Raw genomic sequence first — 22537 nt, 5'->3', positions numbered from 1 at the left:
ATTTTAAGGGTAATTTGTAAGAGTATCATTTACCTCCTATACCATTCTACAAGGACTGGTAGCATTTAGACAGCTCATGCTGTTCAGCACTTCTAAATTTGACCTTGGATTAAGTGACCAATCCAAGTTACATAATGTGACCTTTAACCGAACACGCAGGCTTTTTAAAAAAATGTCAGTTTTCCTTTTTATCCTCCTAATTTTTTTAAAAAGCTAACTAAATCAATCAGAGACACAGTCTACCATTTGTTGGTAAAATATAAACAAGACATTCTTCTGCATCAAATTTGGCGCTCACTCTGGGTACAATTCAGTGAATTTTTAAAAATGGATACTTCGATATTTAAAAAAAAAGCAGCCAGTGAAGGTTCATCCATTCACGTGGTATAATGCCAGCTCTAGTGATGCAAAAAAAAAAGCCATGGTATTTCCAAATTTACAGCAAACCATCAAAACTGAGAAGTCCCTTAGGTTGTGTTTTATGATGAGGGGTGGGCCATGTATTGCCATGTGCACAATACATCAAAACCAAAGGGGATATACACCATATAAAAATCATGTACATGAAAATGGAAAGTCAACATATAAATGATAGGTTACAGTAACATGACAATACAAAGTATAGTGGAATAGCCAATACTTCAGGCAGTTTACATAATTCATTAAAACTGTACAGGATCAAGAAAAAAGTTACAGTGATCAACTTGGTTAGTTGTGTAATAAAAAAATGCATTCGAATTAAGTTCTCAAAACATAACAACTGCCATTATTGACAGATTGAAATAATTTAAACCATGTCCAACTATATACATACAAGATTGTAAAATTAAACTGAATCTAATGTAATGGAAACTGGGCACTTAAATGGGGGCAAATGATTTGAGTAGAGACATTTCAACTATTTACAACTTCAAACTTGTTTTTTTTCACTCCCAAGTCCTCAGTCCATCACAGACCCTGAAAGAGAAGAGCAGAATTTTTTTTCTTTTTAAAAAAGTTGGTGAAATCAAACTGAAAATCTCTTACAACTAAGCTGTTCTGTAATTACCTATGAGCAATTCAGAATTTGATTTTGAATCTCTTCATATACTTGTAGATAGATTTCTTCCTTCGTCTTCAAACCATTGAGATACACTGGAAGAAAAGATTAAATTCAGTTGGCATTCTTTCAACCTTGCAAGAATCAGAAGAACAAAGATTAGAGAGTCTGGATCAGGTGTCTAAAATCTACTTCTGTGGGGTGACTCAAAGGGTATCAGAATGGAATAGAACATAATCAGTTTGGGAAGCTCCTGTATCCCAATTCTGACAGGCTGGCAGATCTAAGAGTCAAAACAGACAGCATGCTAACTGGCTAAATACTAGATGGTTAGTCTAGATGTGCTCCATGCCACCCATATTTTCCTATCTCCACCAAACAAACAAATCAGGTTCAAAAAAAGGTATGCAGATCAAATACACATTATCCATGACTTCTGGAAATTTCTCCCAAATTTCAAGACCTGCACATGTCTAAATTGCCAAAACAACTTTTCCCACAATTACTGTCTTCAAATGGAAATTTAAAAATATTGTCTTAATTCATTTCAGTATAATATGCACAAGACACCTACCAACATTAACATTGTTGGCTTCCATCTCTTTCTTGTGTTTTAAGTACATTGGCCACACATGCCCATCAAACAAACCAGGTGGATCAGGAACTGTATAATTCCTTGTACTGAAGAAACAAAAAGTTGTTGTTAAATCTGTACATCTCAGGGCAGATGAAAGAATGTGCTTTGCTTACTCATCTGACTGGATTTAACAATCGAATCATAAAATATCACATTACCTCCTTCTGATCTTGCATTCTTCATAGGGAAGGAACAAGAAATAGCTTCGATCAATGATCTTGACCAATGGCCTGGGAGAGAAAGAAAGTCAAATGGTTAAATAAAAAAAAAATTAGCTTCAAGATTGTTTGATATTAATTTTTAATAGTTATAAATGGGTGATCACCAGAATATGAATTGATTTCCATTGAGTCAAATCAGAAAATAAGACAGTTTCATCAAATGCTAATTACAGTATTAGAGAAGAGTTAAGTTTGTGGTCAAGGTCATAGACAGAATGCAATGAACATGAAGCTCCAAATGACTCAGTTATTGTGTTCTTTCAAAAGAAAAGTATTTGACTGAGTTTACTTCAGACAATGGTAATAATTCACAATCAAAAAATTGCAAACTTAGTCAATTTTTGTGCGGTACACTTAATCACCTCAAATTGCTGCTAGTGACAAACCAGTAACCACCAATATGTCACACCCCGAAATGTTAGTCCACACGCTCTCCAGTAAGTTTTCACTCCAGAACCCTACTGGTGAGCGATTCAGTTAAGTTGACGGAATAAAAAGGTTCACAGCCTCCATTTTGTTTTTAACTGGGTATCATGAAGTTTTTCCAAGGCACTATATAAACCCTGCTTTCTCAAACTGAAATAGTGAGTTCCAGAAAACTGCACCTGTAGTTATACAACAGGAACCCTTCCACTATCAATATGTGAACGCCTTTCTCTGGATCGCTCTGCTCATCGGAGACTGGAGTGACGTTCACTCCATGCGAGCGGGCAAACTTTACTGGGTTGTCAATCCAGGCGTTGACAGTACTCATCATCGCCTCCATGTCGAGGGCTGTGATCACTGAAGGTCAAAAAAGAACCCAGCAAATTACCGCAAGGACCAACACAAAGGTTAATTAAATGTCAACGTAGTTCATTGTTTAAAAAAAAAATCATTGCCTTCAACCATTCTTACCATCCCATTGTTTAAATCCATCTTCCCCAACTTCTATTTGATCTGGCGGCTGAAATATAGTCATCATAAAAACATGGCTGCAAACATACATTTATACATTACACAAGGAATTAAACATCAATCTTATGCCTACTCTCCCAAAAGCCCTGATTCTTGCTGGTGTATGCTTGCTTCCACTGACAGCAGCAGTCTCCAGTACCACAGCAGTGGCCATTCCTCAAATGAGGATTGGTAGCATAAGCAGGCCCTTACCATCCATCACAGCCTGCCTTTGCTGTGCAAACCTTCAGCAAAAGTCAGATAACCAGTCAGGAGTAGGAACTATGGCTGATTCTTAGCACCTCACCCCACCACCACCAACAACCCCTGTCTCAGGGGCAGTAGCCAATCATAGGGGCGCCATCACCCATGTCCTGGCTGAAATCAGGCAAGGGGTCAAACCAGTGACTCCTTTAGTGTGCATTGGTTTTAATATTGTACAGGGCAGTGCATTTTTCCAATCAGCCATCAGGTCCCAATCTTGATGTACTTTGAGTGAAGTGAAGTGTCACAGGGTAGTGCCAACTGATGGTTTACATCAGAACGGAGAGAAATTGGTGAAACATTTTGTAGCTGAATCAGAATTACAAGTGCAGGCACAAGTTCTCCCAGTGCCATGCATGACTCATTACAAACACGTATATTTTTAGCCTGCCAAGTAGTGAAATATTAAATACGTCTGACAATTAAAAGTTTAACTGCGATCCGCCCCAGACATTCCACTTCTTCCGCACATTAGGATTATAGGCAATAAGTATTAAATTAATCCCCATTTTATAAAACTATAATAAAAGCAATTCACGTTTCGATTTTTTTTTAAATGTTCACAACCGATAAAAAAATACTCACTTTGAAAAAGTCATCCTGATGTACTACACAGCAGTTTGGTAACATTTGGCGAATTCTATTTGTCAGTGTGGTTTTCCCACCATTAGTTACACTGAAAAAGACAAGATACAAAAAGACGGGCGGAGTTTGAGTAAAAGCAGCTTGAATGGGGCGGCTAAACAAACTTCCGCATTGGATCAAGACCGAATTTCAAAACAAAAAGGGCGCCAGATTCGAACCGAAATACAACTCCCAGGCGTGGCTGTAAAAGGGGGGTGGGGTGGAATCCTTTTCAAAACAATAAAATATTTAGCGCGAACATGGTGATTGTTACCCCTCCGCAGAAATGGAATTTCATTTCGGTGGCATTCTCCATCAGTAGATTGCAGCCAAGCTGCAAGTGACTTTTATTTAGGATTTAATAAACTGGCACGTTTGCCTAGTTCATGCCAAGAATAAAATAAGTTTAATAGTTGGACAATCTAAATCTAATTTCACAAAAAAAAAACCCACGTAACTTTTTTTAAAATTGAAGTAGCAATATTTCCATTTCGAATTGAAATACGCAACTGCGAATTTACAGCCAAGGTGAGTTTTTTTGAGTTTGGCGCCACTCGGATCGGAGTTTGAGCGGGAGATTCAAATCCCAGATTCAAATAAAAGATGTTCCCTCTTCCAACACGCAACCAGCGGAATGAGAAGAAAGAAAATAAAACAATTCTTGTTTAAAGAGAAGTCTTCATGTAGCTCATCTTTATGCTATAGAAGGAAGCGGGAAAACGCCACTAGTCTATCTAGACTGGAAGATTTTCAGTAGCAAAAAAAAGCTGCAGTTAGATCCCATTTGCATTTTTTTTCAAAAAATATGAATGATACAATAACCTGGAAAGAATTACAATAGAACATTAAAAATAGGCGTAATGTCGACAAAGCATTAAACTGCTAACGAAGTCGCCCACGACAAAATCCTCGGAAGTACAAATTTAAATGTTTCGCAAAATTAAGATTTGTCAAAAATAAGTTTGTTTTTTAAAATACAATTAGATTTTTTTTTACAGAAAATTCTGTAAATTACGATTTCTAACCGTTACACCATAACTATTGGAGACACAAATTTGGCTCTTCCCACTTTATCCGCGTCTGATCGCTGAAAAGTAAAATTAGAAACGTTTCTCTGCCAGCAGTGCTGATAAGTTGTTTCATCGCAAGGCTTTTACCGGCGATACTTACCCTCCGATGCCTATGATGTACTTCATGTTGCACGGTGCGCTCCCAGCTGTTGCCGAGGATATTTGTTACTTTCACGGCTACTATTTCATTCACAAATCAGGCGCCACTTGCCCCCTTATTATACCGATCCTACACACGTCAGCGTGCGAGCCAGCCAATCCGGCCCTTGGCCTGCGAGCAGGCGCACTGGCGCTGCAGCTGTCTGGCATCACTCATCCCTTCCCCAAACCAATTATAGTCTGGAATGTTTTCCTTTCCTAAATCAGTAATGTGGTAGATTCCAGGGACAACTCCCCCCCAAACCTCCTCTCAGTGCTGGGCGGCCAGAATCAGAAAGTTAAAAAGACAGTTAAATGCTCAAACTGTATCATCCCAAAAAAGAAGTTTCAAACAAACTTACCCCCCACTCCATTCAAACCTATTACCGAAACTAAATCTTCTGTTCCATTTCAAACTTTTTCAAAAACGGCTGCTCTCTCGCCAGCTGAAATCTACATTTTCAGACCTGCAATAGTTTCACGTGGTAGGAGAGAGTGAGTGATGCAATGTAGGAAACAGGTAAGATAAAGAGTGTTAGTTCTAGTTATAATGCAGCTCAATAAGGCAGAACTTTTGTCCCCTTGGAGCTCGACACTCAGTTGACGGAAAGTTTATAATAACCTTGCCTCAACAGTAGCATGTTTTCGTTTAAGAACGCATGAGGGCGTTGGATTCAATCCCCACAATCCAGAGATTTGAGCTCTTAATTTAGGCTGACACATTAGTACAGTACTGAGAGAGTGCCCTACTGTCAGAGGTGCTATCTTTCCACAGATGTTAAGCCAAGGCCATGACTGCCCTCTGTACCCTGAAGAGCAAAGGGGTTACTTTGGTGTTCTTGCCAATATTTCTCCTTTAACACCAGTGGCGTAATGGAAAACTTTGAGGCGCAGGAGCTCCTAGAAAATGTGTGGACCATATCATTTCAAAATCTATTTTGTTATCTTATGTATTAGTCACTTTAGTTCCCAAATGTCAGTAAAACAATGCTTTTAAAATGAAAAATATTAGCCTCAGAAGGCATTTTAGTTTGAACCATGTGGTATTTTGAAATATTAGTCTTTAGCATAGCTACACCATGTAACAATTTAATTATTTAATCCAACCCTATTAAAATATGAATTACAGAAGGCATTACATACTTCAGATAGGAGGATGATAATGTGGAGGGATCGCTGCATTACTTGATTTATATTTACCTCCTAGATCTGGGTTTACAGGGCACAATTTCAAAATTTAAAGATGACACAAGACTTGGAAGTATTATGAACTGTGAGGAGAATAATGGTAGACTTCAAGACAATGTAAACAGGCTGGTGAAATGGGCAGACGTAGCAGATGAAATTTAATGTAGAGAAGTTTGAAGTGATACATTTTGATCAGAAGGTGAGGTGAGGTGACATAAAATAAAGAGTGCAACTATAAAGAAAATTTAGGAGCAGAAGATCTGTGTGTATATGTGCATAAATCACTACAAGTGGCAGGATAGGTTGAGAAAGCAGTTAATAAATTATACTGAATCCTGCATTTTATACATAGGGGCACAGAGTACAAAAAGAAGCAACATATCAACCTTCATAAACACTGGTTCAGCCTCAATGGGAAGGATGTGAAAGTTTTAGAAACAGTGCAGAAAATATTTACAAGAATGGTTAGTACAATGAGAGATTTCAGTTAGGTGACTAGATTGGCAAAGCTGGGAATGTTCTCCTTGGAGAAGAGAAGGTTAAAAGTAGACTTGTTACAGGTGTTCAAAATCATGAGGGGTCTGGAGAACATAAATGGGGAGAAACTGTTCCTATCAGCAGATGATCAAGACCACCAAGGTCATTAGCAAAAGAACCAGAGTTGGCATGAGAAAAATTTTCTTCATGCAGCAAGTGCTTTGGATGTGGAATGTACTGTCTCAGCGTGTGGTGGAGACAGTTTCAATTCTGCGGTTTTCAAAAAGGAACTGGATAATTATCTGAAGAGAAAAGATTTTACAGGGCTACTGGGAAAAGGTCAAGGTGTGAGACTAGCCAAAATGCTATTGCGGAGAAAGGACATTATTAATCTAGAAACAGTGCTGTAAAGATTTATTAAGATATTACCAGGGCTTGATGGTTTAAATTATAAGGAGAGGCTGGATAGACTGGGACCTTTTTTTTCTCCTGGAGCTAAGAGGTGATCTTATGGAGGTTATAAAATAATGAAGGGCATAGATAAGCTAGATAGTCAATATGTTTTCCCAAAGGTAGGGAAGTCTGAAACTAGAGGGCATAGGTTTAAGATGGGAGGGGAGAGATACAAAAGGTTCCAGAGGGGCAATTCTTTCACTCAGAGGGTAGCGAATGTCTGGAATGAGCTGCCAGAGACAATAGTAGAGGCAGGTATTATTTTGTCTTTTGAAAAGCTCCAGCCATCACAGCAAAAGAATTTGAGAGAATCACTTTCTCTCCCCTTCCTCTCTTCCCCCAATCCTCTCCTAACACTCCCAAATCTCTTTCACATTCACACTCTGTCTCACCAATCTGCAGTCACTCATTTACTCAGGTACCAATGGGCTCCATTGCCCAGACTGCCTCACCCAGGCCCAGCACCACTGCCCAGGCTGCCTCAACCAGGCCCAGCACCACTGATGTGGAGATGCCAGCATTGGACTTGTGGGTCTACTATCAAATCAACTTGTTGGACTTTAACCTGGTGTTGTGAGATTTCTTACTGTGTCCCTGCACCACTGCTCAGATTGCCTCACCTGGATCCCACACAGCCACTCCAGCCACTGAACTGTACCTTCAGTACTTACCTTCCCACCCTTTGCAGCTTGTCCAATCACAGACTCGTTTCCCTCTAATTTGTTGCAGAGCCTGTCAGCACAAACACAGAGAGGAACCAGCCTGTGATTGGATCAGAGCAGCTTTACAACATTTTTGTATATTGGTCACTTGAATGTCCAGGTGTGGCACGTCCCATTGAGTTTACAAGTCTACTTGCAATCAGAGGTGCCGGATGTGCACTCCAGCAGCATTATACCCTTTCCCAGCACTGAAACAGATTTATGTCGTTTCTTCATGGACATTGCTGCTTACAAATTAGATACATTACAATAGTGTCTTTGTTGCAAAAATACGTCATCGACTGAAGCATAGTGAAAAATCCTGAGATCTGAAAGATGTTATATAATGCAAGTTTGGCCTTTTCACACTTTTCACATAGATTGTATAAGTACAAGTTACGAGTGGCTTTATTATGGACAGATAAGGAAAAGGAGGCTGCACCAAAAAAAATGCTTGGGCGGGGGCGGGGGCAGGGGATGAGGTACGGGGATGAGGTACAGGGAAAGTATTTAGAGAAAATAGGTGACCAAAGGCAAGTGCTAGAAGATCTTATTGTGAAGCACACATAACAAATGAGTAAGAAAGGTGTTGGAGACAGAGACAGCCTCCTCCTGTCAGGGGGCACAGACCATTCACATGCTGTGTTCAGCTCAATGCAGTCTCAGAGATCATTCATGAATTGTGGACCAGCGATAGAAAATGTTTGAAGTTCTATCAGCATTTTCAGAGGCACTGTGCATCAACAGAGAGAGATTGAAGGCATCCATGTCAAACAAATGTACAGTGATCTTTTGAGCTTTTGTGCTTATATGACCATCTGTATGGAGCATGAGACAAAGCAGGCAGCTAACAGCATGTTGGCCCTCACAATGGTCTCTGCACTTTAAACAGGCTGGAGGAAGACTTCACATTGGCCGCACAATGTCTCACAGAAGTACATCAGACTACTCTCCAGCTCTTGTCAGCAGTGAAATGCAGCTAGAGCATGAGAAGGAAGATGGAGAGTGTTGAGAGGTGTTGTCTACATCTTGATAGGTTTTAATGAAGTCTTGTCTAAAAGAGTCAAAACCAAATTACTGCAAATGCTAAAATTTGAAACAAGAACAGAAAATGCTGGAAAATCTCAGCAGGTCTGACAGCATCTGTGGAGAGTAGGGCTAACAGTTTGAGTCTGGATGACTTTTCGAATTTCCAGCATTTTCTGTTTTTGTAACTGTAAGTCTTTATTGACTCTCAGAACTATATTTACAAACATACAGTGAAGGGTACAGCATAGGAATTGTCTTCATGCTCAGATCTGCATGTAGCTCTGTTCAACACCACACTGACTGAGAGAGGAAAGATGCAGGAAAAGTTTTGAGGTTCAGGAGGAGCACCTCTAACTCTCCTGGTTGCACCAAAAAAATGTTACAAGTCACTTGAGCTGCCTCCTGAAATCCCTTTAAAGAACGTTGGTTAATCCAGTCAATCTGGTACAAACAGAGGGACCGTGTGTGTTGTTGCAAATTGCAATCAAGGGTCCTGCAACCAGTACAGGATACTCATTGACATGTTTAAGTGACATCTGCCTGTCTCAGGCCTGACTAAAGTTACATCAGGTCCTTGGGCAAGGTTTTCCACAACTCCCCCCATTTTCAATCCTTGACCTTTCCTTCTTTAGTTGAGAAACGGATGGCCAGCAGCTGATAATTAGAAGGGTCCTTAACTTACCTATTAACACTTGTTACGGCACAGAGGTTTTTTCCAGCTGCTCACTTTTGAAACAACTCAGAGATATACCTCGCCTCGTAATCTTATATGTGATGTAGTAGGAAGTTACTGGTTTTGGTAAATTAAAGTGGGATCTGACACTTCATATCATGAACAATTAATGGATCTTTATTTTTAAATTGGTGACAACCTTATTAAAACAATGAACAAACTGAATAAAAGCTTCAATAAGATGCTGTTCAAATATTACAAGACTCCTACAGGAATAATGAAATAAATCATTACAGAATTCAGTCACTCTCAACTAATATATACAAATAGGTGTCTCTTGGCAGTATGAACTTTCTCTGGTAATGCTCTCATTTGGAATACTCTCTAAGTTGGTATCTCTCTCTATTTTGATGGTGATTTTATCAAAAATCATGAAACTGCAGGATTTACATGAGACCCTTGTTCTTCTGACTCAAGAGGTGGCAAGAGCTGACAGTTATTCTCCTTTGTCTGGGTTTATATACCTGGAATTACCTCAGTATTTCCTGTGATCTGAGTGGCTTGAGGCTGTCAACAACCCTCACATTTGAGTTCCATTGGTTTTGCATCTCTATGTGCTTGTTTTAAGCTCATTGGTCCAATTCAAAAGCCTGTTTTGGTTAGGTTGGAACACTGACTGCTAGGCTTTGGTAGAAATGTTGCAAAGACCTGCTTCTGCAGCTTGCACTCTGCAATCTTAAAATCCACCTGCTTTTTAAAGAGACAATGCTATATGATTTCTTCTTTTTGATTTAGCATTTCTTTTCACTATTTACATTAGTGAAACACCACATTTTTAACCTTACATATGCAACTTCACAACACACCCGTAGACCACTGGATTGAACTCTGCTCAATCCTGGATGAAATTTCACCTGTCGCTTCATACGCTGCAGAATATGAGAAAATAGCTTCTAAGGAATAGGAGCATTGGTTCATAGTTTGTCTTTTCATATATAACATTCTATTCAGCAGGAGGAGGCATTACTTTGAGCAAAGAAAGGAAAGACTCTCATTTATAAACACATTTCACATTCATGAGATACCCTAAAGCACTTTACAGCTATTAATAGTGTAACTGCTAGTCACTATTGCAGGAGCTGCAAAATAAATGTTGAACTGGCAGCACAGAACTGAAACCACAATTGACTTACGCAGGGACTTCCCAGTAGTGATGTTTATTATGAATTATTTTGTTTCTGATGTCAGGGACTGTTCAAATTGCTGGTCCACAGAAAATAAATTCCAAGGCCAACTGGCAAGTTCCTGATAGCATAATGGTTAATGGCACTGCCCAACATGGCAGTGAGCAGGGCAGACCATGCGTACATAGAAACAAAGGAATTTGGAGCAGGAGGAGGCCATTTGGTGCCTCAAGGCTGATCTGATTGTGGCCACACCTCCACTTTCTTTCCTACCCACTATGCACTGCAACTGCCAAAAGTTAATGATAATCGGGGGAAGGCCCACTACTGACACAAAGGAAGATGGTCGCTGTCGGTCAATCAGCTCAGTCCCAGGACATAATTGCAGGAGTTTCACAAGGTGGTGTTATTGACCCAGCCACCTTCACTGCTCTGTCAATGTTCTTCCATCCACCAAAAGGTCAGAAGTGGAGATAATTGTTCAGATTGTTCCAGTTCCACTCGCAACTCTTCATACAATGAAACATTTCTTTCCCACAATCAACAAAATCTGGACAACATGGGCTTGGACTGATGAGTAGCAAATGATACATGTGCCAGCTAAATGATGACCATCGCCAGCAAGAGAGAGGCTAACCACCTTTCCTTCACATTCAATAGCATTAGCATTGCCATTATTGAATCCCCCACTATCAAACAGAAACTTAACGGTATGGAGCAGCCACATAAATGTTGCGGTTTTAGTAACAGGAGTTTTGCAACAAGTAACTGACCTCTTGATTTCCCCAAATCTTTCAATATCTATAGGATACAAGCCCAGGAAACCTCCCCCAGCACCATGTTCAATTCATTTCAGCTTGTCAATAGTGATTTCACTGGGGTATCACAAATCTGAGCACCGTAAAGGGAAGATCTGGAGTGAAACCCAACACTATAGTTAAGAAAGCCCAGCAATGCCTCTACTTTCTCAGGAGACTAAGAAAATTTGGCATGTCAGCTACGACTCTCACCAACTTTTACAGATGCACCATAGAAAGCATTCTTTTTGGTTGTGTCACAGCTTGGTATGGCTCCTGCTCTGTCCAAGACCGCAAAAAATGACAAAGAGTCGTGATTGAAGCCCAGTCCATCATGCAAACCAGCCTCCCATCCACTGACTCTGTTTACACTTCCACCTGCTTCAGAAAACAGCCAGCATAATTAAGGACCCCACCCTCCCTGAACATTCTCTCTTCCACGTGAGGTCACGTACCAACCGACGCAAGAGTAGTTTCTTCCCTGCTGCCATCTGACTTTCGAATGGACCTACCTTGTACTAAGTTGATCTTTCTCTACACCCTAGCTATAACTAGTGTAACACTAATGTAACGCTACATTCTGCAGTCCCTCCTTTTCATCTCTATGAACTGTATGCTTTGTCTGTATAGCGCAGAAGAAACAATACTGTTCACTGTATACCAATACATGTGACAATGATAAATAAACCCAAAATCAAAGAAACCAGTCAATATCAGCACCCCTCTTCGAGGAAAGGCATAAGCAAGCTTCTTGGATTGGTTTCCTGCTTTTGATCACAATGATGAAATTGTTTCCAACCATTATCATTAGGAATGTGAGAAGGATTGCTAACCCGAAAGCAAGTTTACATATGAGGACACTCATACATTAAAAAACAAAAGCTCATGACAATCCAAGTTCTCTCCATTTAGGCCGCTTCCGGACAGTCAGCTGAAGGCCCATTCCTGAATTAGAGCTTATTCAAATAGATCATGAGTTAATCATGTGCAGTGACTCACACATGCCCATTCTGGGATTGTCTCTGGCACAGTGATGTATCATAATGGGATGCCTGCACATGCCTAAAAGCCTGGCTGGAATGGGCTCAGTGTTCCAGCTTGTAGGTGTTTCAGATAGTTTTGCAAAGTGTCTTAATAATATGATCAAAACAACTTGAAAGCTAGCGGTTAAGCTAAAACACAAATGATAAAATCCTTGTTTCTTAAACAAAATCCTAAATTTGTGTCAGGAGGAATAATAAAAGCAGAATCATTGTCAGACGATGAGCTTCCTCCCTAGTGGCTTGCTCTCTAAGTATCCAGTTAAGTAATGAACAGCACGTACAGACCAAGTTCGATTCCTGTGACCTACTCAGATTGAATCATAGAATTTCTACAGTTCAGAAGGAGGCCATTTGGCCCATCGAGTCTGCATCGACCATAATCCCACCCAAGCCCTATCCCCATAACCTGGGGATTTACCCTGGATAGTCTCCCTGACACTAAGGCCCGATTTTACCATTTTCATTCTAAGTGCCGACTCTGGACGTAGTACAGATCCGACTTAGAAAGCCGCTTTCAGGCGCCCCCATACGCTCTCAGCCATCTCCAGTCCGATTCGCACCGTGGGCGGGGCTTAGCGCTGCCAGAACAATCGGAGCTCTGAACTGTGCATGTGTGGTTAGAAAAAAATTGGGAAAAGCCCACCCGTGACAGATCGCTCCCGAGCCATAGAAAGCAGAGAAAACGGCCCGGGAGTGAAAAGCGGGAGTGAAGGTGTATCTCGGGGGTGGGGGAGGGCGGGAGGGAGGTAGGTAAAATGTATCTTGGCGGAGGGGGGTGGGGTGCAGATGGATCCCTTGGGGGGGTGCAGATGGATCTCTGGTGGGAGAGGGTAGGAGGGTCCGCTGCCATTCTGCGGGCAATCAGTGGGGGGGAGGGGGGCAGGGGTAGCGATTGGTCTGGGTACGGGGGGGGGTGCTGGATAAGGGGTCACACACACATCACTGCCCCTCTTATCCACCGCCCCACTACACAGACCGATTGCCACCCCCGCCCCCCTACCGACTGCCCACAGAATGGCAGTGGACCCCCATGTCCCCCCACCGGAGATCCATTTGCACCCCCCCCCACCAGAAATCACTCCCCCCCACCAGAGATCCGTCTGACCCGTCTCCCTTCCCACCCCTAAGACAATGATCTGGAATCACTCCCCTCTCCCGAACAACGAGCTTGCCTCACTACCACCCCCCCCAAGAGAATGGTCTGGCCTCACTCCCCCCTCCCCTCCAGAAGAACATCTGATTCCTCCCCCCACCACCAGGCAACGATCAGCTCCCCGCCCCCCACCATCACCAGACAATGATCAGCCCTCCCCCGGCCAGAGACACATCTGACCTGCCTCCTCCTCCTTCCCCCCAACCAGACAACAAACTGACCTCACACACCTCCTCCCCCCTTCACCCAGAGAATGATCTGACCCACCTCCACCCCTAGCCCCACCACAGATCTGAGTCAGGGAGCTGTTGGAAGCATTGAATGTGCTCTTCAGAGACTGGAGCACCCGACTCAGACTTTTATTCAGCAGGTCCTTAAAAACGCAGTTACGGATTGGTAAACCGGAGTGGTGGTAAAGGGGGAAATGCCGTTAGAGTCCATTGGGAAGTTCATTAATTCAATTTAAATCCAAATACATTTAAATCATTGTTGCACGTAATTTGGACGTGAACAGATCTCCGCCATTCGCGGGTCTCAGTAAAGTGGTGATCTACGCGGACTCAAGTGCAGATCGCGATAAAGGCCTCACACCCGACTTTACCACGATTTCGCGCCCGAAAACTGGCACAAATTGTTGGCAAAATCAGGCTCTAAGGGGCAATTTAACACGGCCAATCCACCTAACCCTCACATCTTTGGACTGTGGGAAGAAACCGGAGCACCCGGAGGAAACCCACGCAGACACGGGAAGAATGTGCAAACTCTGCACAGACAGTGACCCAAGCTGGGAATCAAACCCAGGTCCCTGGCACTGTGAGGCAGCAATGGTAAACACCGTGCCATTGGGAGCAGAGGCAGACAGGAAAATACTGAGGCTGGCCAGCGAGCTGGCTTCCACCACTCTCTGAGTGAAAAACTGCCCCCTCATATCTCCCTTAAGCTTTCCCCCCTCTCACCTTGAAACTGTGCCCCCTTGTAATTGACTCTTCCACCCTGGGAAAAAGCCTCTGACTATCCACCCTGTCTATGCCTCTCATAATTTTATAGACCTCATATCTAGGCCATGTAGTTGATAAGGATGGACTCCACAAGGAACCTAAGAAAATGACTGCAATTTTTGACGCCTTGACTGCGTATACCTATTGTAACTGAGATCTTTTTTAGGATTCATCAATTACTATGGAAAATTTATTTAAAATTCCATTACCATATTAAAACCCTTCCTTAAATGTTAAGTTAAAAATTTAAAGTTTTTAGTTCACTTATTATTGTCACAAGTAGGTTTTCATTAACATTGTAATGAAGCTACTATGAAAATTCCCTAAACCCCACGCTCCAGAGCCTGTTTGGAAACACTGAGGGAGAATTTAGCACAGCCAATATATCTAACGAGCATGTCTTTCAGACTGTGGGAGGAAACCGGAGCACCTGGAGGAAACCCACACTGACATGGGAAGAATGTGCAGACTCTGCACAGACAGTGATCTAAACCAGTAATCAAACCCAGGGTCTCTTGGCATTGTAAAGCAGCAGTGCGAACCACTGTGCACCGTGCAAACTAAAAATGGACTTGGCCAAAGGACTATGAAAAGGCATGTAGTGAAGTCAAAATGTGATAACGACATCAGAAGTTTGAGTTCCCTTCAACCTTAATTTAAAAATACCACTCGCATGTGATGCATTGCCCTATTGGGTGGGTGCAGGTGTCTCTCATATAATGCCAAATGAAGATGATAAACGAGGATAGTTTTCACTCCAAGAACATTGACAAGCATTGAACAAATTATGTTCAATTGGAAAAGTAAGCCCTGAATATTGTATTTGGAATCAAGAGATTTCATCACTATGTTCATGGAAGTCATTTTACTTTATTAACAGACCACAGGCCTTTAACAATGATCTTTGATCCACATAAGGGAATACCATCTCTAACTGTGATCATTTGCAGAGATTGTCCCTCATCATAGTTAGGAGATTAAATACAGAAGATCTGAACAACATGCAAATGCCAATGTTCTATCACATGTACCAATTCAGGACAAAGCCAAATCATAGGAGAACTATGTGAACATCCTATACTTTTCACAGGTTGAAAGTTTACCTACTACTGCCTCTCAAGTGCAAAGACACACATCGTCATATCCAGTGATGGGGAAGATCACGGACATGATCTTGAAAGGAATACCATTGGATAAACAGAGGAGGCATCTGGGATTCAAGCCGTTCCGAACATGGGAACTTGAATTAACGGTATAAAATGGAGGGCTGCTACGGGGGAGTTAGAATGATCATTCCTCCATGCTTGTAGAATTGTACACTGAATCAACTCCACAAAGGACATCCAGGAGGCATAGTAATGAAATAACTCACAAAGAGTTATTTCTAGTGGCCAGGACCAGGTTCACAAATTGAAAAACAAATAGGACAGTGACAGTTTTGTGCTCGAATACAAAATACACCACCTCTTCAATCATTTCACCCATGGGATTGGCCAAGACAACAGTGGCAAAGAGTTCATATTGACTTCGCGGGACCAATTGCTGGGTATAAGTTTCTCGTCCTTCCAAATGGCTGGAAATAATGATGATGAATTCAATGACCACTGAAAACACAATTGAACGATTAGCTGAAGCATTTGTCCAGTTTCGCAGACCAAAACAACTAGTTAGCAATAATGGAACTCAGTTCACACCAAGGGATTTTGTGGACAACCTCAGAAACCATGGCATACAGCATATCAAAATTGCATGTCATCATCCTTCAAGCAATGGATTGGCAGAGAGGTTGGTGCAGTCATTGAAGAAAGCCATTAAAGTATCAAAGGATGAGGGACTGTTAGCCAAAGGAGTAAACAACTTTCCCACATCCTGGAAAGACACAGTCCATTGGATAACCAAAACTTTCCAGCAATATCGTTTTTAAAGAGTATGTTGAGAACCAAATTTGATTTACTCTTACCACCTCACACCACAGCAGAGTAACAACAACAAAACCAAGTTACTTGCCATGAACAGTCATTGAAACATAAATGTTTTGATCAAGAGAAAGAGTTTTAGCTCTTCAAATGACAAGTGGGTACTTGCCACAATATTCACAAAGATGGGACCTCTTTCTTATACAGTGCAAACCGAGGACGACAGTTTGGAGAAGGCACACAGATCAAATCCTCATTTCAGAAAGAGAATTTGCAGAGTCGGTATCTGAAAGGCCAACATTTGACACTCAAGGTTTGGAAATTCCTGACCTATGATTACGGTTGAGTCGAATTCAAATTCTACACCAGTTGAACCAACAGCGTCTCTCAAAACTGATGAAGAACCAACTTGATCAGATGATGTGCCCGAGCTAAGTGGCAAACAGACTACTGAGAGAATGAAAGCAAAGGCCAGGATGACAGATTCTGGCTAAGCAGAACAACATTCATCTAAAGGACTCTCATACTGATTATACATATGATTCAGAGTGGCACGGCAGCACAGTGGTTAGCGCTGCTGCCTCATAGCACCAGGGACCTGGCTTCAATCCCTGGCTTGGGTCACTGTCTGTGCAGAGTCTGCACATTCTCCCAGTGACTGCATGAATTTCCTCCAGATACTGTGGTTTCCTCCCACACTCCAAAAGACATGCTGGTTTGGTGCATTAGCCATGCTAAATTCTCGCTCAGTGTACTTGAACAGGTGCCAGAGTGCGGCGGCTAGGGGATTTTCACAGTAACTTTATTGCAGTGTTAATCTAAGCCTACTTGTGACACTAGTAAATAAACTTTAACTTTTGGTAAAATAATTATTGTTCGTAGTAAGGATTAAAGTCAATGTTAGTTATCGTACTACTGGAGTATAGGGAGAGGGATGAGAGGTGTTATATATTGTAAATGGATGCATTTCTGTGTAGCATGTCACGTGATTACAGGTAACATCATCAAAAGCATTTAGGATATTTCCCCTCCCTTCCTGATTGTAAGCAAGCAACAGCCCGTCTAATAAAGCTCCACAGACTGGTTAAGTAACCCACTGTGTGGCAACCTTTTCATTACTTGATTTTTGCTGTTAAAGTGAGGTGACCACTGTAGTATACAACAAAATTGTTTAACTCCATCCCCCACTGGTTCTTCTCTGGGGCCCCTGAACACTCTCCTGCTCTCTCCCTGGCTGTAAAATATGGCTATGTGTTCTCTGCCTCTTTAATTACAAGTAGCCCTTGTCTTGCTATGCCAATGTTCACTGGCTTTACTGCCCTACTGAAGACCATTGAACCATTTATGGGCTCTTTGTATTCCTATAGACCGTTGCTGGCTCTCTCAAGCCCTATTAGTTTATTTGGACTCGAGCAATTTTCCTGACTGTTCCGGAGTATTATTTTACAGGACGCCTTATGTGCCACTATCTCCCTGTCTAATTCACATATCCTTCTCTGGAAAGCTTCCTCCTTTTCCCTTCTCTCTTTTTGGAAAGCTTTTGCTCTTTTCCTCTTCCCAATTCTTGGAGTTCTGGCTGTATTCTCAGCAATTCTATTTCCTTTTGTGGACTTGATTTAAGATTGTGACATAATTTTCCAAACACGTCTAGTAATACTATCAACCTCACTTTTGAGGGACGAAGTGCCAAGATAGCTCTTTTAACTCTTCAAAGGAAGGAACACTAAAATCTTCCTCTAGGAAAGTATTTGCATCAAGAATGGACATCTTTATAATTTAATAGCACAGACTCAAGAAAATCTTTTTGCAGTTTTTTAAAATAGGATTTAAAAAGAACATACACATTTCCAATTCTAATTGTTTGTTCCCTCTGTGGTAACAAATCCCAGGCACAGATGGGGGAATTTTCCCGTTCCACCCACCACAGGAATTGTAGTGGGCAGGAGGAGTGGGGTGGACCCTGCAAAGGTCCATTGACTTCAGGCGGGATTTTTCAGTTTTGGGGCAAGCAGCATGGTGGCACAGTGGTCAGCACTGCTGTCTCACAGCACCAGGGACCTGGATTCAATTCCCAGCTTGGCTCATTGTCTGTGTGAAGTTTGCACATTCTCCCTGTGTCTGCATAGGTTTCCTCTGGGTGCTCTGGTTTCCTTCCACACTCTGAAAGACTTGCTGGTTAGGTGCATTGACCTGAACAGGCACTGGAATGTGGCAACTAGGGGAATTTCACAATAACTTCATTGTGGGGTAAGCCTTACTTATGACTAATAAATAAACTTTATTAAGCGCAGCTGGAAAATCCCATCCAGATCTCCAATTTGTTACCCCGCTGTAGAACAATATTGGGATGAGCCCCCAATTTCAATCCTGGACAAGTGCTCCAATTTTTTATGATTACTTCCCAAGTAAGGTTACCCAAAGTTGTTGAACGAGGCGAGACCCCCTTGATTTGTCACTGTCTGCCTGCGTTACCCACAAATTATTACAAACTCAGTGGAGGGTTGACTAGCTCTGTATTTTGTATTTAACCCACTCTCTTCTAGTAGTAACATACGTTTAATCAAACAAAATTCCTTTCTTGTGGGTACCTTTACCAGACCCAATAGTTATGTTTTAAAAGGAGCCGATTTAACTGGGGTTTCTTGAGTTCAGATAGAGTGAGTTTATTAACTATCAAAAGGCAAGGAGAAAAATGGTAAAACACATGCATCTATAGTCTTACAGATTAAAAGCGAGATCTGAGTCTAAAGTATATAAGTAGAAATAAAAAGGTTTACAGAACAGTCCTTGAGTTGTGAGGACTAGATGATGAAATATACAGCCATTATGATTTGAGATTCTGGCGAAGTTGAACTCGGTAGACAGATAATTTGTTGAGATTCCACTAGAGTTGACTTCAGTTGGCAAATTGATAGGTTTTTGATTCCTGTGTTCTGTGGTTTGGCAGAGAAACTTACCAGTTCTCTTTTCAGTTGTGATTGTTTTGCCGATTGGAACTGACTTCTACAGTCAGACAGAGAGAGAAATTCAAGGCATACCTGCAAAAATGACTATTTTGCCAGGGCTTTGTGGGCTATTTTTGTTACTGTGTCACACATATTCAGTGTGAAGAACTTTTATTTGCTTATCCTCGCAAAATGCACATAGACAGATCCTGGGACAGCACTTTCAGCTGGCTTTTAACCCATTGTTTGTATATTCCAAGAGGAAAGCAGAATCCACAATTCTATCTAGGCATTACAGACAGGATATCTTGAAATGCAATGGCCATTATGTCCCTTTGTCTTTACCGGAGATGGTCATCTGTTTTTTGATGCTTTTAGAAGTATCTTCTCTGGAAACAGAGGGTTCCATTGTCCCTAACAGAATGTCCCTGCAGTACAAGCCAGTGCTTTGTGTGTCCATTCTCAGCCATCTTTACATTTGTGTCCATTTTTTAAAAATAAAACCCAGGCCTTTTAATGTCCACTATTTTGTGCTCAATTCCTGTTTTTCCTTCCTTCATTCTTATCACAATTATTTACGCTCTACTGCAACCTGCTACTGCTGTCAAGCATGAAGGTCTCCAATCGGCCCACAAGCTGTGATAGCTGGCCCACTGCCCTTAACTGCATATAATTATGGTAGCAACTCCATGAAAATTCCAAAGAGCGACTTCTTGACCCACAAACCAAAGTCCTGACCAGAAACAATTCCGATCCCTATTTCCCCCTCCCAGATGTAAACATTAGCCATTGGTATAGGCATGGGGAGGCATGGGAAGACACCAGTATTCCTGAGTTAAAGTGGAGGGTGGTCGGAGAGGAGGGGGAAGCTAGTGATGAGGGGTGGGGGGGAACAGAATCAGCTGAGGTTCCCTGTCCTTAGTGCTATCACAGAACCTCTACAGTGCAGAAAGAGATCATTCAGCCCATCAAGATGGCAGTGACTCTCCAAAAGAGCATCTTACCAAGTATGCTATCAAGGAGCCCTAGCAAACCTGGAGTCAGTGGGAATAAGGGGGAAAACTCTCTGCTGATTGGAGTTATACCTTGCACAATGCAAGATGGTTTAGTTGTTAGAAATTAGTCATCTCAGGATACCACTGCAGGGGTTTCTCATGGTAGTATCTTCGGCCCAACCATCTTAACTGCTTCATCAATGACATTCCCTCAGAATTGGGAATGTTTGCTGATGATTACACAACGTTCAGCATCATTCACAACTCATCAGATACTGAAGCTGTCTGTGTCCATATGCAGCAAGACCTGGACAACATTAAAGCTTGGGCTGATAAGTGGCAAGTAGTATTTGTGCCACTCAAGTAGCAAGCAATGATCATCTCCAAGAAGAAGGAATCTAACCATCTCCCATTCAATGGCATTACCATCGTTAAATCCCAACTATCTAATTATAATGGCGGTTACCATTGATCAGAAATGTAACTGGACCAACCATATAAATTCTGTGACTACAAGAACAGGTCAGATCCAGGTTCGGAATTCTATGAAGAGTAACTCACCTTCTTGCCCCCAAAGCTTTTGTGATGGAAAACTCTCTATTTGCCTGGATGAGTACAGCTCCAACAGCACTCAAGAAGTTCAACACCATCCAGAACAAAGCAGCCCACTTGTCTGACACCCCATCCAGCACGTTTAAACATTCACTCCGTCCACCACTGAGGCACACTGGCTTCACTATGTACTATCTACTAGATATGCTGCAGCAACTCACCATAACTCTTTAGTTTGCAACTCCCAAACCCAGGACCCAAGTGAATGAAAAGGACAAGGACAGCAGATGCATGGGAACACCCTCACCTGCAAGTTCCCCATCTCGCCACAGAATTCTAACTTAGAAATATATCGCTGTCCCGTCGCCATTGCTGAGTCAAAACCCTGGAAATCCCTAACAGCATTGTGGATGCACCTACATCACATGGCTTGCAGCAGTTCAAGGAAGTAGCTCACCACCAACTTCTCAAGGGCAATTAGGGATAAACAATCAACGCTGTCCTAGCCAGCAAAGCCAACGTCTCGAGGATGAATAAATAAAATTTGGAGTGAGAGAATTTGCTGACTTTGGATCACTACATACCAATTGGAGTGAAATGTTTGATTGAGTTCTGCCCTGCCAGACAAGTGGTTCTGAGGCCAATTGAACATAGCCCTTCTCGTGTTGCGTTCCTCCAGACATGGCCTCTCATCTAGTCTGCTACCCACCCCCTCACCAACTTCCTCCTCCCGCAATTGGCAGCTGTGTCTTCAGCTGTCTAGACTAGAAGCTCTGAAATTCCGTCCCTATACCTATCACCTCTCCAGCTCTTACTTTGAGGCCCTCCTTAAAATCTAAATTTTAGTCACCTGGATATTCATTTATGTTCGATTACGCTCTGTGAAACAATTGTTGCGTGGATCAGCACCACATGCGTTCTGTATCTGAGATACTGGAGGATTTCCCTGTGTATTTTTAATAGATCAGTGTGGAATGCATCCATGCATTCTGTCTCCTTCATTACTGTGCCTTGTATTTTCTTTCCATGTGTGGTTGTGACGCAGACACACATGAATAAGAACATTTGACACTGCCAGAAACTTGAGCCTGGAATGAGTCACTGGAGTGCAGCTCAGACGCCTCTATCACTGTGGCAACCACAGCCAATGATAGTGCCATGGGGCCTGTACTTCCGACGTCAAAAGGCAGGGCATATTACACAGGGCTTAGCATCATGAGGCAGATGCACGTTGAGTGTTTGTTGAAGTAACAAGAAATCAGACACTTTCCATTCATCAAAGGCCTATCTTTTGCCTGTCTTTTATATAAGAGACTTTTTGGCCAATAGTTCCTCTTCATGTTCACTGCAAAATGCATGCCAGTCAAACTTCCTTTGCATAGGTAAGAGTCTGATTATTGGTATTTTGTTCAGTACTTTTCATATCAATCAAAGTTTCCACAATTCCACAATAGATATCATTTGAGTTCTAGATAAATCCACTGACTGTTCCCACCATGCTTTG

At 41.9% G+C, this 22537-nt stretch overlaps 1 protein-coding gene across 1 annotated transcript; it reads right to left on the bottom strand.

The window, feature by feature from the left end:
- Nucleotides 1-321: 321 nt before the first annotated feature.
- Nucleotides 322-4978, bottom strand: mibp (muscle-specific beta 1 integrin binding protein). Its single transcript, XM_080212730.1, has 8 exons — nucleotides 4892-4978; nucleotides 3683-3773; nucleotides 2795-2843; nucleotides 2503-2680; nucleotides 1835-1906; nucleotides 1614-1720; nucleotides 1049-1134; nucleotides 322-957 (listed from the first exon to the last, which is right to left on the bottom strand). The coding sequence occupies exons 1-7, from the start codon at nucleotides 4915-4917 to the stop codon at nucleotides 1049-1051; spliced, it is 609 nt and encodes a 202-aa protein (XP_080068856.1). The 5' UTR covers nucleotides 4918-4978; the 3' UTR covers nucleotides 322-957.
- Between the last annotated feature and the right edge of the window lie 17559 nt (nucleotides 4979-22537).

The sequence above is a fragment of the Carcharhinus amblyrhynchos genome, chromosome 26 (assembly GCF_965287045.1).
Source record: "Carcharhinus amblyrhynchos chromosome 26, sCarAmb.v2.hapA, whole genome shotgun sequence".
In the NCBI taxonomy this organism is placed as follows: Eukaryota; Metazoa; Chordata; class Chondrichthyes; order Carcharhiniformes; family Carcharhinidae; genus Carcharhinus; species Carcharhinus amblyrhynchos.
This window is presented reverse-complemented; position numbering and strand designations above follow the sequence as displayed.

Excerpts from the sequence above, each read along its gene's own strand:
- mibp (XM_080212730.1), bottom strand. The coding sequence starts at position 4,917 with ATGAAGTACATCATAGGCATCGGAGG. Across the intron at positions 2,844-3,682 it reads ATCAGGATGACTTTTTCAAA|CCGCCAGATCAAATAGAAGT; the intron begins GTGAGTATTTTT and ends ACTATATTTCAG. Across the intron at positions 1,135-1,613 it reads AGCCAACAATGTTAATGTTG|TGTATCTCAATGGTTTGAAG; the intron begins GTAGGTGTCTTG and ends CTTTTCTTCCAG.